This window comes from Muntiacus reevesi, chromosome 1 (genome assembly GCF_963930625.1).
Source record: "Muntiacus reevesi chromosome 1, mMunRee1.1, whole genome shotgun sequence".
Lineage (NCBI taxonomy): Eukaryota > Metazoa > Chordata > Mammalia > Artiodactyla > Cervidae > Muntiacus > Muntiacus reevesi.
The window spans coordinates 28167599-28180057 of record NC_089249.1 but is presented as its reverse complement, the minus strand read 5'-3'; the positions used below and the strand labels follow the sequence as shown (position 1 = coordinate 28180057).

The following is a 12459-nucleotide window of genomic DNA, read 5'->3' as shown; positions in this document are numbered from 1 at the left end:
TTACAGTTAAGACAAACTGGAGTTCTCTCTCATTTATCCAATAAATTGGAGAAACCTGGAGAGGTTCCTAATTAGGTCCCAGCAGGTTTGTCCATTGTTTGGAGCTGGGGTGGGTGTGGGGGTGAAACAGAAGGTTGGAATAGATCCAACAAGCCAAGCTCCCAGTGGATAGTTTTCTCAACCCACCCCCAGTCCTGGGAGATCATCCCCAGGGATAATCTGCCTGTGGAGCAGGATCTGGGAGTTTGTCATTAGCCGATTCCAGCCCCATTTCTTTCCAGACTGTCCCCAGGCTAACTTCCCTTAAATACCAAGTTTCTAGTATCACTTTTCAGATGGATACCCTTAGGAGGCCCTGCGTGTAGGCCTAAATTGCACAGTTTATCATTTTTAAAATTGAACTTGCCCCACCTCTGCACCTGGCTTATTTTCTAGGAACCTCTTCTCTGCTAACTACACAGTGAGATTTCCACTCTCCTCTCCACTCAGTCTGCTAACACACAAACTGCTTATCCGTTACCTAGCTCATCTTCCTCCTCTCACTTTTGCCCACAAGACCTCTCTTGTTCGTACTCTTTCAACACGGACCTTACAGCTCCCTTTAGTACTTGTTTTGGACGCTTTCCATCCCACGTGTGTCAACTTCCCTAGCACACCAACAGTTAAATACGCATCCAGCCTCCACCTGGCTAAGGCACTCTGCACCCAAATGCAACAGAGGGGCACCTGAACCCAGACCGTCCTGATCGTTTGCTGAATTTTAATTCGCATTTCTTAAAACGAAAGTCGGTATTATGACTCACAGGTATTCTTTAGCTGCTTGCTGTGTATGTTTTGTGGTCACCTAGAAAGCTAAAACAGCATAAAATAGGTAAAGTATTCAAGGCGATGTTTAAGAATGGATACAAGGGAGGGTAAGGAAAATTACATTTAAAAACCCCATAATCGAACAATCTCTGTGTAGTGCTAACACCTAAGTCATGAGAAAGTATGCTGGCCTCCAAAACCGAGTGACTCCCAGCCTAGGTTAGATGCATGAGACAGGTGCTCGGGGCTGGTGCACTGGGAAGACCCAGAGGAATCGGGTGGAGAGGTAGGTGGGAGGGGGGATCGGGATGGGGAACACATGTAAATCCATGGCTGATTCATGTCAATGTATGGCAAAAACCACTACAATATTGTAAAGTAATTAGCCTCCAACTAATAAAAATAAATGGAAAACAACAAAAAAACGAGTGACTCGCGACAACCCACAGACTACAGACAGTAGCACAGCAGGGTTATCCCAAGTGGAGTTCAGTTCAATTCAGTCGCTGAGTCGTGTCCAACTCTTTGCGACCCCATGGACTGCAGCACGCCAGGTCTCCCCCCTGTTCATCACCAACTCCTGGAGTTAACTCAAACTCATGTCCATTGAGTCGGTGATGCCATCCAACCATCTCATCCTCTGTCGTCCCCTTCTCCCACCTTCAATATTTCCCAGAATCAAGGTCTTTTCAAAAGAGTCAGCTCTTCGCATCAGCTGGCCAAAGTATTGGAGTTTCAGCTTCTACATCAGTTCTTCCAATGAATATTCAGGACTGATTTCCTTTAGGACTGACTGGTTGGATCTCCTTGCAGTCCAAGGAACTCTCAAGAGTCTTCTCCAACACCACAGTTCAAAAGCATCAATTCTTCTGCGCTCAGCTTTTTTATAGTCCAACTCTCACATCCATACATGAATACTGAAAAAACCATAGCCTTGACTAGACGGACTTTTGTTGGCACAGTAATGTCTCTGCTTTTTTAAACGCTGTCTGTGTTGGTCATAACTTTTCTTCCCAGGAGTAAGAGTCTTAATTTCTAGACTGCCTCTCTTAATTTCAAGTGAGTTAGTCTAAACAAATTTTAAGGCTCAGGAAAGCCCCGCCCCTTCGCTACGGGGTTTGGGGTTTGACTTGACTCCACCCCCTCCGAGAACGCAGCCCTGTGATTGGCCGTGACTGTCCAATCGCGTAGGAGCAGCGGCTTTCGCCTCTTTGTTTGCGGGAGGAACATGGCGGATCGGCTCACGCAGCTGCAGGACGCCGTGAACTCGGTGAGCAATTGCACTCGATTAATTTCCGTCGTCTTCCTTCCGGAGAGAAAGCATGGCAGAGAAAGAGTTGTGAGGGACGAAACTCGGAAGTGGGGAGTGCGCTGAGGCCGGGCTTCAGCAACAAGCGCCGGGGTTGGCTGGAGGCGGCGCTGCCGTCTGGAAGGTCTGAGGCCGGCTGCGGGGCGGGGCGGGAGCCGGCGGCCTCTTCGCCTGCCAAGTGGAGGATCTCACTGCGTGGACTCTCAGGCTTCACCGGCTTGCCTTGTTCTCTGGGACCGGTTTTATTTTCTTGTCAGTGGTGCTTATGGATTTTTCCTTTTTTTGTTTTGCCGGGAGGAGAAAGGAAGCGGAAGCTTTTTTTCCCCTTATCAATTTTAACCCACGGAGAGAAGTCCGTGTTCCTAATGATTGGATCTTTGTCATTAGATGTTAGCTGAGAGTATTCTTTGGTTACAGTTTTCAGATTGGGGCTGGAGTGATAGTAATATGAAAAGTTTTGTTTCATCCTAGTTGGTTCGTATAGAGCAAGGGTTCCGTCTCGGCCGCTCCCCCAGCTTGTCAGTTTAAGGGAAATTGACATCTTTATAATAGTGAATCTTACGGTCTTTGTATATCTTTAAGGTTTTTAAAACATCTGCCAATGAGTCTTCTCCCTATGAAAGGTCAGATGTTGTAAGTAGCCCCCCTTACTTTGATCTTTCTGGTTATTTTTCCTGTTATTTATGTCTACGTGGTAAGTATATGCAAACCAAAGCATTCATATACTTATTACCATTAAGAGCTAAATTGTTTTTCCTTGGTAGTTACATTTCTGTCATTCTGTTTATAATTTGATGTCCCAAGTCGGATACCTGTAGATGTTGACTGGAAAATCAAACTACCGAGTCTCTTGCCAGTTTTTTCTCACTGGAAGCTAATAAGTTGGTATTCTTGTTATCACTCAGTGTTTGTACACTTGAAGAATGTGAATCTGCCTGTGAGAAATGGATCTATTTTGTGTATGAGGGCCAGCCTCTAAATGTTGATAAATTCACCAAGATGAATTCTACCTTTGGTGACTTGCCTGGGCGGCCAGCCAGCCTCCCTCAGGGAGATACTTCTTTGAGGCTTTACAAAATTAAATTGTAATGACTGCTGGATGTAAATATTATTTTACGGGAAATGTTGCATATTCATATATGTTTCATAGCCAGAAGGATAGTAAGGACAAAGTGAATATGGCCTTTAACTCCATGGTTGATCATTGGATTTTGGAGGAAAGCCTCTAGGTTATCTGGTATAGTTGCCTGGTATATATAAATACTGTCATGGTTACAGAGAGTTACTCCTTGAGGAGTTTACAGTCTGGTTAGAAAGACATCATATACTCGAGACATTGAAATAATGCAAAAGCAGTATGTAGTTAGGAGTTGTAATTAATCGAGTGTTTTCAGCTGTAGGCAGAATTTTCTGGCTCTAAGATACCACTGCATTCTCTACAGGGTCTGAGGTCTGAGTGTCCCACAGCCACATCAGACCAGTAAGTTTCCAACATCATATAAGGACACCCTTTTTTTAAAACCCATGGTTACCTAATTTTAACAGATTGAAAACCACAATCACACAAAACTAACCAAACTGATCACATGGATCACAGCCTAGTCTAACTCAATGAAACTATGAGTCATGCTGTGTAGGGCCACCCAAAATGGATGCGTCATGGTGGAGAGTTCCCATTGGAAAAGGGAATGGCAAACTACTTTAGTATTCTTGCCTTGAGAACCCCATGAACAGTATGAAAAGGCAAAAAATACGGCAATGAAAGAACTCCCAGGTTGGTAGATGCCCAATATGCTACCGAAGAAGAGTGGAGAAATAACTCCAGAAGGAATAAAGAGAGGGAATCAAAGCGAAAACAATGCCCAGCTGTGGATGTGACTGGTGATGGAAGTATAGTCTGATGCTGTAAAGAACAATATTGTATAGGAACCCGGAATGTCAGGTTAAATAGAGTCTGAAATGCAGTACTTGGGTGCAATCTCAAAAACAACAGAATGATCTCCATTCATTTCCAAGGCAAACCATTCAATTACAGAGTAATCCAAATCTGTGCCACAACCATTAATGCTGGAGAAGCTGAAGTTGAACAGTTCTATGACGACATACAAGACCTTCTAGAACTAATACCAAAAAAATAATGTCCCTTTCATCACGGGGGACTGGAATGCAGAAGTAGGAAGTCAAGAGACACCTGGAATAATGGGCAACTGTGGCCTTGGAGTACAAAATGAAGCAGGGCAAAGGATAACAGAGTTTTGCCAAGAGAACGCACTGGTCATAGCATACACACTCTTCCAACAACACAAGAGATGTCTAAACATGGACATCACCAGATGGTCAACACTGAAATCAGATTCATTATATTCTTTGCACCCAAAGATGGAGAAACTCTATACAGTCAGCAGAAACAAGACTGGGAGCTGACTGTGGCTCAGATCATGAACTTCTGTAAAATTCAGACTTAAATTGAAGAAAGTAGGGAAAACCACTAGACCATTCAAGTATGACCTAAATCAAATCCCTTATGATTATACAGTGGAAGTGACAAATAGATTTAAGAGATTAGGTCTGATAGAGTACCTGAAGAACTACAGACAGAGGTTCATGACATTGTATAGGATGCAGTGATCAAGAACATCCCCAGGAAAAACAAATGCAAAAAAGGCAAAATGGTTGTGTCTGAGGAGGCCTTACAAATAGCTGAGAAAAGAAGAGACGCTAAAAGCAAAGGAGAAAAGAAAAGATATACCCATCTGAATGCAGCGTTCCAAAGAATAGCATGGAGAGATAAGAAAGCCTTCCTCAGTGATCAGTGCAAAGAAATAGAGGAAAACAATAGAATGGGAAAGACTAGAAATCTCTTCAAGAAAATCAGAGATACCAAGGGAACATTTCATGCAAAGATGAGCACAATAAAGGACAGAAATGGTATGGACCTAACAGAAGCAGAAGATATTAAGAAGAGGTGGCAAGAATACACAGAAAAACTATACAAAAAATTACCTTCATGATCCAGATAATCACGATGGTGTGATCACTCACATAGAGCCAGACATCCTGGAATGCAAAGTCAAGTGGGCCTTAGGAAGCATCACTACAAACACAGCTAGTGGAGGTGATAGAATTCCAGTTGAGCTATTTCATATCCTAAAAGATGATGCTATGAAAGTGCTGCACTCAATATGCCAGCAAATTTGGAAAACTCAGCAGTGGCCACAGGACTGGGAAAGGTCAGTTTTCATTCCATTCCCAAAGAAAGGCAATGCCAAAGAATGTTCAAACTACTGCACAATTGCACTCATCTCACATGCTAGCAAAGTAATGTTCAGAATTCTCCAAGCCAGGCTTCAACAGTATGTGAACTGTGAGCTTCCAGATGTTCAAGCTGGATTTAGAAAAGGCAGAGGAACCAGAGATCAAATTTCCAACATCCTCTGGATCATCAAAAAAGCAAGAGAGTTCCAGGAAAACATCTACTTCTGCTTTATTGAGTACACCAAAGTCTTTGACTGTGTGGATCACAACAAACTGGAAAATTCTTCAAGAGATGGGAATATCAGAAAACCTCACCTACCTCCTGAGAAGTCTGTATGCTTATCAAGAAGCTGCAGTTAGAGCCGGACTTGGAACAATAGACTGTTTCCAAATCAGGAAAGGAGTACATCAAGGCTGTATATTGTCACCCTGCTTATTTAACTATTATGCAGAGTACATCATGTGAAATGCCGGGCTAGATGAAGCACAAGCTGGAATCAAGATTGCCGGGGGAAATATCAGTAACCTCAGATATGCAGATGACACCACCCTTATGGCAGAAAGGAAGAGAAACTAAAGAGCTTCTTTATAAAGTGAAAGGGGAGAGGAAAAAGCTGGCTTAAAACTTAACATTCAACAAACTAAGACCATGGCATTCAGTCCCATCACTTAATGACATTTAGATGGGGAAACAATGGAAACAGTGAGAGACTATTTTCTTGAGCTCCAAAATCACTGCAGATGGTGACTGCAGCCATGAAATTAAAAGATGCTTGCTCTTTGCAAGAAAAGCTATAACCAACCTAGACAGCATATTAAAAAGCAGAGACATTACTTTATCAACAAAGGTTCGTCTAGTCAAGGCTATGGTTTTTCCAGTAATCATGTATGGATGTGACAGTTGGACCGTAAAGAAAGCTGAGTGCTGAAAAATTCATGCTTTTGAACTGTGGTGTTGGAGAAGACTTGAGAGTCCCTTGGACTGCAAGGAAATCCAGTCAGTCCTTCCTAAAGGAAATCAGTCCTGATATTCATTGGAAGAACTGATGATGAAGCTCCAATCCTTTGGCCACCTGATGTGAAGAACGGAGTCACTAGAAAAGACCCTGATGCTGGGCAAGATTGAAGGTGGGAGGAGAAGGGGACGAAAGAGGATGAGATGGTTGGATGGCATCACCAACATGAGTTTGAGTAAACTCTGGGTGTTGGCGATGAACAGGGAGGCCTGGTGTGCTGCAGTGCATGGGGTTGAGAAGAATTGGACACCACTGAGCGACTGAATTGAACTTTCAGCTATAAGTGCTGAAGTGGACTGTTGAGTGATATTAATTAAAGTAGAGGGGATCTTATTAGGATTTACCTGAATCATAATTATTTGTAAAATTTTAACATAAAGTTCTTTTACCCTCTGAGGACTCCATGAGAGCAAACTGTCTTGTTGGCTTTATCACTATAATGTTTATACAATTATACACACAGTGCTTCTCATAGAGCTGATTTTTTTTTTAAGTCTTTATCCTTCTTTCTTTATTATTTATTCATATATGGCTGCACTGGGTCTTCATTGCTGTGCACAGGCTTTCTCTTGATGCACTGAGCGGAGGCTGGCGGGGGACGGGGGGAGGGCATTGTATGGGCTTCTCTTTGCCGTGATTTCTTCTGCTGTGGGCAACAGACTTTAGGTACCTGGGCTTCCCAGTAGTTGAGGGTCAGGGACTCTAAAGCGCTGGCTCAGTAGTTTGGGTGCAGGACTTTAGTTGCCCTGCAGCATGTGGAATCTTCTCAGACCAGGGATTGAACCTGCATTGACAGGTGGATTTGTTACTACTGAGCCACCAGGGAAGTCCCTAGAATTATTTTGATAAATATTTGCTGAGTAAATGGATTTTGAGAGCTTCATATGGACAGAACAAACAGCCATTGTATTTAACCTAATGAGAGAATGTTCTCAGTTAACAAACTCTAGTTACCAGAATCAGAATCTATATTTGTACAGGCTCAGAGCACTTACTGCCACCTAATACCTTTGCAAAAATGTGAACAAAAGCAGTGTAGTCAGGAATGAATTTTCACTAGTCAGGCATATATAAAGGAGTAGTAGATAATGAACAAGTCGGGTTGAGTTCGAATTTTGAAAGCTTTGGAATAGCCTGAAGATTTGGAGATTTATCTTGAAAACCATGCTGGGGTGAGCTCAGAATTTTGGAGCAGAGTAAAATAACCTAGAAAATAGTAAGGAGCTATTGTAAACAATTCTTGTGTGAAGTAATTAGTTGCACTAACAGCATCAGTGATGATAGAAGGAAAAGGGAAAGATTTGTAGTAACACTAGCAGGATTTGAAGATGAAAGTGAAGAGTTTGAAGGTAGACTGGTTGACTGGAAGATTCTCAATGCAAATTAGATATTAAAGAAAATAGTTGACTTTTGAGTTCTGTCATTCAAATAATGGCAGTAAAACTTATTGGAAACGCTGATTCACTGATTGGAGACCAGGAATTGCAGTTTGAGTGCTCAGGACTATGGAGAGAAGTTGGTGGGGAGGATGGGAGTCTTAGGTTTGGAGATGGTAATGTTAACAAACTTAAGTTTGTTTGCTGGATCCACATCTGGCCAAAGGCTGAGACATCGTTTTGCAGCCAGAGAAGGGGTTTATTTATTCGGGAAGCAGCCGAGTGACAAGATTAGGAGGGCAGATCTCGGATTGCTTCCCAGAAGGCAAGAGACTTGAGATTTGGAGGACTTGCCTGGTGGTCTAATGGTTAAGATTATGCACTTCCAATGCAGGGGGCATGGGTTTGATCCCTGGTCAGGGAACTAAGATCCCACATGCCTCTTGGCTGGGGGGTGGGGGTGGGGGGTGGGGATGGGAAACAAACAGAAAATAAAGACACTTGAGATTTTATGGGATAAAGAAGTAGGGTGGTCTCAGGCGTGGGGTAAGGTGATTGGAGGTAGGGGGGAGGTAAAGTAATCAGTATTACGCACAGGACCAGTTCTTGGGGCTTCCCTGGTAGCTCAGATGGTAAAGAATTTACCTGCAATGCAGGAGACCCAGGTAGGGTCGTTGTTCCCAACTGGTCTGAACTGGGCAGGACCTTACTCCAAATTTTTCAAATTTTTGAAAAACAGCCTAAGTCCCTTTTACTATAGTGACCCACACATCAGGAGCATTATCTGTTGGGTGTGGTAAGAAGTCTGGTGCTGCGTTATGTGGGCTATGTGAAGCTTGGAAGCTATTCGATTAGGGAAAGAAAAAAACTAAAGCAAACATAATCATTAGAGGCAGATTACAAACAAAGGATTTTGTCACCAGCTGTTTCCTTATCTGCTGTTTTGTAAGACATACTCCAGTCTTTTCGTTTAAGGTGCCAGCTTCTGTTAACCCCATGGGACACAGTTTCAGTATGTAGGGACTTGGTATTGTCAATCTTCAAACTGCTTAAGAAATACTTTTAGAGCACTAGGAGTTTTGAGTCCTGGAGAAAAACATTTCCGACATACTTAAGGTGCAGTTTTTTCCCACCACTATTTCTTTCTACTTGTAACTACTCTGGTTTCAGCAAAGGGGTCATATTTTAAATGGTTTAAAACTTTAGCCTGGGCCATTCTGAGATGTTTGCCGGTCAGATGTGCTCTTTTCCACCACTGCTCCCCCAAAGTATTTACTTGTGCTTGCAGAAAGTACTGGCATAGATTTCTTTTGTCATTCTGTTACCTTGGGAAGAAAAGAAAGATTATTTTGTTTTTCTTTTTAACTGTCTCAACTAAATTGATACCAAAGATAGTTTCTTTAGGGCTTCCCAGGTGGCACAGTGGTAAAGAATCTGCTTGTCAGTGCAAGAGACACAGGAGACTGGGGTTCCATCCCTGAATAGGGAAGATCCCCTGGAGGAGGAAATGGCAACTGACTCCAGTATTCCTGCCTGAAAAAAGCCCATGGACAAAGGAGCCATGGGTTTGCAAAGAGTTGGAAGTGGTTGAGCCACTGAGAATTTAGTTTCTTTGCATGATTGAAACGTTTAACCATTGTTAGTAACTGTTTTTTGCTATCCAGAATTACTCCTTTCTGTTTTATTTATTTATTTTGGCTCAGAGAACATTATAGAAACATTGCTGCCGCTGTTACCAATAAGACCCTTAAAGAGGGTAAATCCAGTCTAACTCGGCCACCTTTCCTCTGCCTCCAGCTCGCAGATCAGTTTTGTAATGCCATTGGGGTGCTGCAGCAGTGTGGCCCGCCTGCCTCCTTTAGTAACATCCAGACGGCCATTAACAAAGATCAGCCGGCTAATCCTACAGAAGGTAAATAAATTTTCTTGGCTTCTCTTAGTTTGACTCTCACGCTACCTCTAATACCTTAAAATCAGATTTATTGAAAGGTTCAACTTATTTATGGCTTTCTGAAAATGTTGATGTTTGAGACTATTACAAGTTTGTCATAAAAGAAATGAATTCATTACAGTAAATTTACATAACACCTCATAATTCTTTTCATGTGAAATAACAGATTTTTTACTTCTCTAAAGTATAATTGTGTGAATTTAGCTGAATTTTTACTTGAGGGACCTTAATAAAAATGGCATCCAATTTACACATTCCTTTATTCAAGGGACCACCATATTATCCTAATAATGAAATGATAATACATTATGCTTAAGTTCTAATTTGAGTTAATATTAAAGCTAATTCTCAGACATAATAGAATTGATGTGTTAAAATTACACTTTTATCATTAGAAGCTTAATACAGAAAAAGTAATGAAGTTTCCTGGTTTCATTAAACTTTAATTTCCCTTTCTGAAAACTTGAGATTCTCTAACATCCTCAATGAGTGCTGTCTTTCTCTAGAATATGCCCAGCTTTTTGCAGCGCTGATTGCACGAACAGCAAAAGACATTGATGTTCTGATAGATTCCTTACCCAGTGAAGAATCTACAGCTGCTTTACAGGTAAAAATCTGTTTTCCTTTGAGAATTTTACGAATAGAATTTTGAATTCAAGGAAATAGATTTAGTACCTTTTATTACAATATTAAATGTTAATCTAAATTTTAAAATGGGAGTTTTATTGTAAACTACTGCAGCCTATTTAAGACTGTGCTGAAAATATATAGGTGTCCAGTTTTGAGTTACAAGGAAGCTTACCGTTTTCCTCAGTTGGGTTCTTTTCCTTGCCAGTAGTGACAAGAGAGGGACCATTCTGGGTATGGAGTAGAATAGCAGTGTCTGAAAGCAATGTGGAAACGAGTCTCATGTACCCATCCAGAGATCTCTAATTGAAAAGTCATCTTTTAAATAATTCATGCAGGGAAGACTCTCAAGTAATATCTGATCTTAGGATTTCTGCCACTGGCAAAAAAAATCTATCACAGTAGTCGCATAGTCATCAGATTTAAAAGTAAATACTTTCATTGCAATTTCTTTCCTCCTCAACTTTTACCAGTCTCCAGGTTTTTCATTTCTCAAGCTATTCTTAAATTTGTGTTTTCTCACAAAGGCTGCTAGCCTATATAAGCTGGAAGAGGAAAACCACGAGGCTGCTACCAGTCTGGAGGATGTTGTCTACCGAGGGGACATGCTTCTGGAAAAGATACAGAGCGCACTTGCTGACATTGCGCAGTCCCAGCTGAAGACAAGAAGCGGTACCCAGAGCCAGTCTCTTCCAGACTCCTAGCCCCAGTGTAGGCGTGCTGCGGCCGGGGAGAGAACTGTTTCAGCGCATCAGAGTCAGGTGTAAGCCTTACCAGCAGTTCCAGAAACACTGAGCACTATGACATGTTATCTTTTCAGCTATTTTCAATAGTCTTCTGTTTTCACTCTTAATAAAGAAGCTTGTAAAATGATGAATGAACCAGCTTTAAAACTGTCACTATGCCACTATTTTTTATTATCTGAGTGAAATTATTGAGGCCAGTATTGCATTAATGTTCATAATATAATTAATAAACAGCTGTACTATCAAATTCTGTTGTGACATAATCTGTCTTTATTTTTGTCATGTTTCTGCAGTTTTTACAAATCAAAACATCCCTCAAGAGGTGGTAAATGCAGAGAGCGTGGACTTCTGAATTTAGGTTGACATCCTTCTACCTCTTTAATGATGATATGGTATAAATTTGGAGCTTGAACAAGGAATGACTGAAACCACATTGTTTTTTAAGAAACAAAAAGTTAATATGGCTGGATGAGATATTAGGTCACTTTTGGAGGCTTTTTCCTCTTTTCCTAGAACCTCAGACCCATTCTAGTTCATCTCCACATTTGTTTCTAATAAGAAATAGTCTTTGTGTAATTCTCATGCTATTGTGAGAAGAATTTTCTTCATTCTCAACTTTTTCTCTCTTATCTCTGCCTGTTTTTTTTCTCCCTGTTTTTCTCCTTAATTTGCATAGTGAAATAGTGAAGTATGTTTCCTGAGTCTTAGATTCCTTCTCATTCTTTTTATTTATCCAAAGTTTGTTTTCTGATCTTGTAAACCTCTCAGCCTTTATTGCTGCATTCTATTTGACCAGAACATGCTTCCACTACATCAGTTATTACTACTTCAATATCATTGTCTCCACTGGCCCTTTTTAAAAAAATTTATTTATGTATGTTTGACTGTGCTGGGTCCTTGTTGCATGGGCTTTTCTCTAGTTGTGTTGGGTGGCGGCTACTCTCTAGTTGTGGTGCCCGGGCTTCTTATTGCAGGGGCTTCTCTTGTCGAAGAGCATGTGATCTAGGGCACTCGGGCTGCAGTAATTGCAGTGTGTGGGCTCCGTAGTTGTAGCTGGGCTCTAGAGCACAGGCTCAGTAGTTGTTACCCACGGGCGTAGTTGCTCCAAGGCATATGGGATCCTCCCGGACCAGGGACAGAAGCCATGTCTCCTGCGTTGGCAGGCAGATTCTTCACCACTGCGCCACCAGGGAAGTCCAGCCCTTTGTTACTGCTGACATTTGTGTCTGCTTTCTCAAGTATGCTTATGCATCCAACTCTTGGATCTCCTTGAATTCCATCATAATAAACACTTCTACAGTTTTTGAAAAATATTGCTTAGAGAGTACATTTTAGCTCCAGTAAGACAATTTATAGAATCATTAACTTTTTA

The 12459-nt window shown here is 41.6% G+C and overlaps 1 protein-coding gene across 2 annotated transcripts; it reads left to right on the top strand.

The window, feature by feature from the left end:
- Positions 1-2011: 2011 nt before the first annotated feature.
- Positions 2012-11334, top strand: MED21 (mediator complex subunit 21). 2 transcript variants are annotated; one of them, XM_065940027.1, is made up of 4 exons: positions 2012-2077; positions 9561-9675; positions 10221-10321; positions 10869-11334. In XM_065940027.1, the coding sequence occupies exons 1-4, from the start codon at positions 2036-2038 to the stop codon at positions 11043-11045; spliced, it is 435 nt and encodes a 144-aa protein (XP_065796099.1). In that variant the 5' UTR covers positions 2012-2035; the 3' UTR covers positions 11046-11334. The 2 variants fall into 2 exon arrangements, with proteins under 2 accessions (XP_065796099.1, XP_065796108.1); XM_065940036.1 differs by lacking the exon at positions 10869-11334 and having other exon boundaries at positions 10205-10272.
- The last annotated feature ends 1125 nt before the right edge of the window (positions 11335-12459 follow it).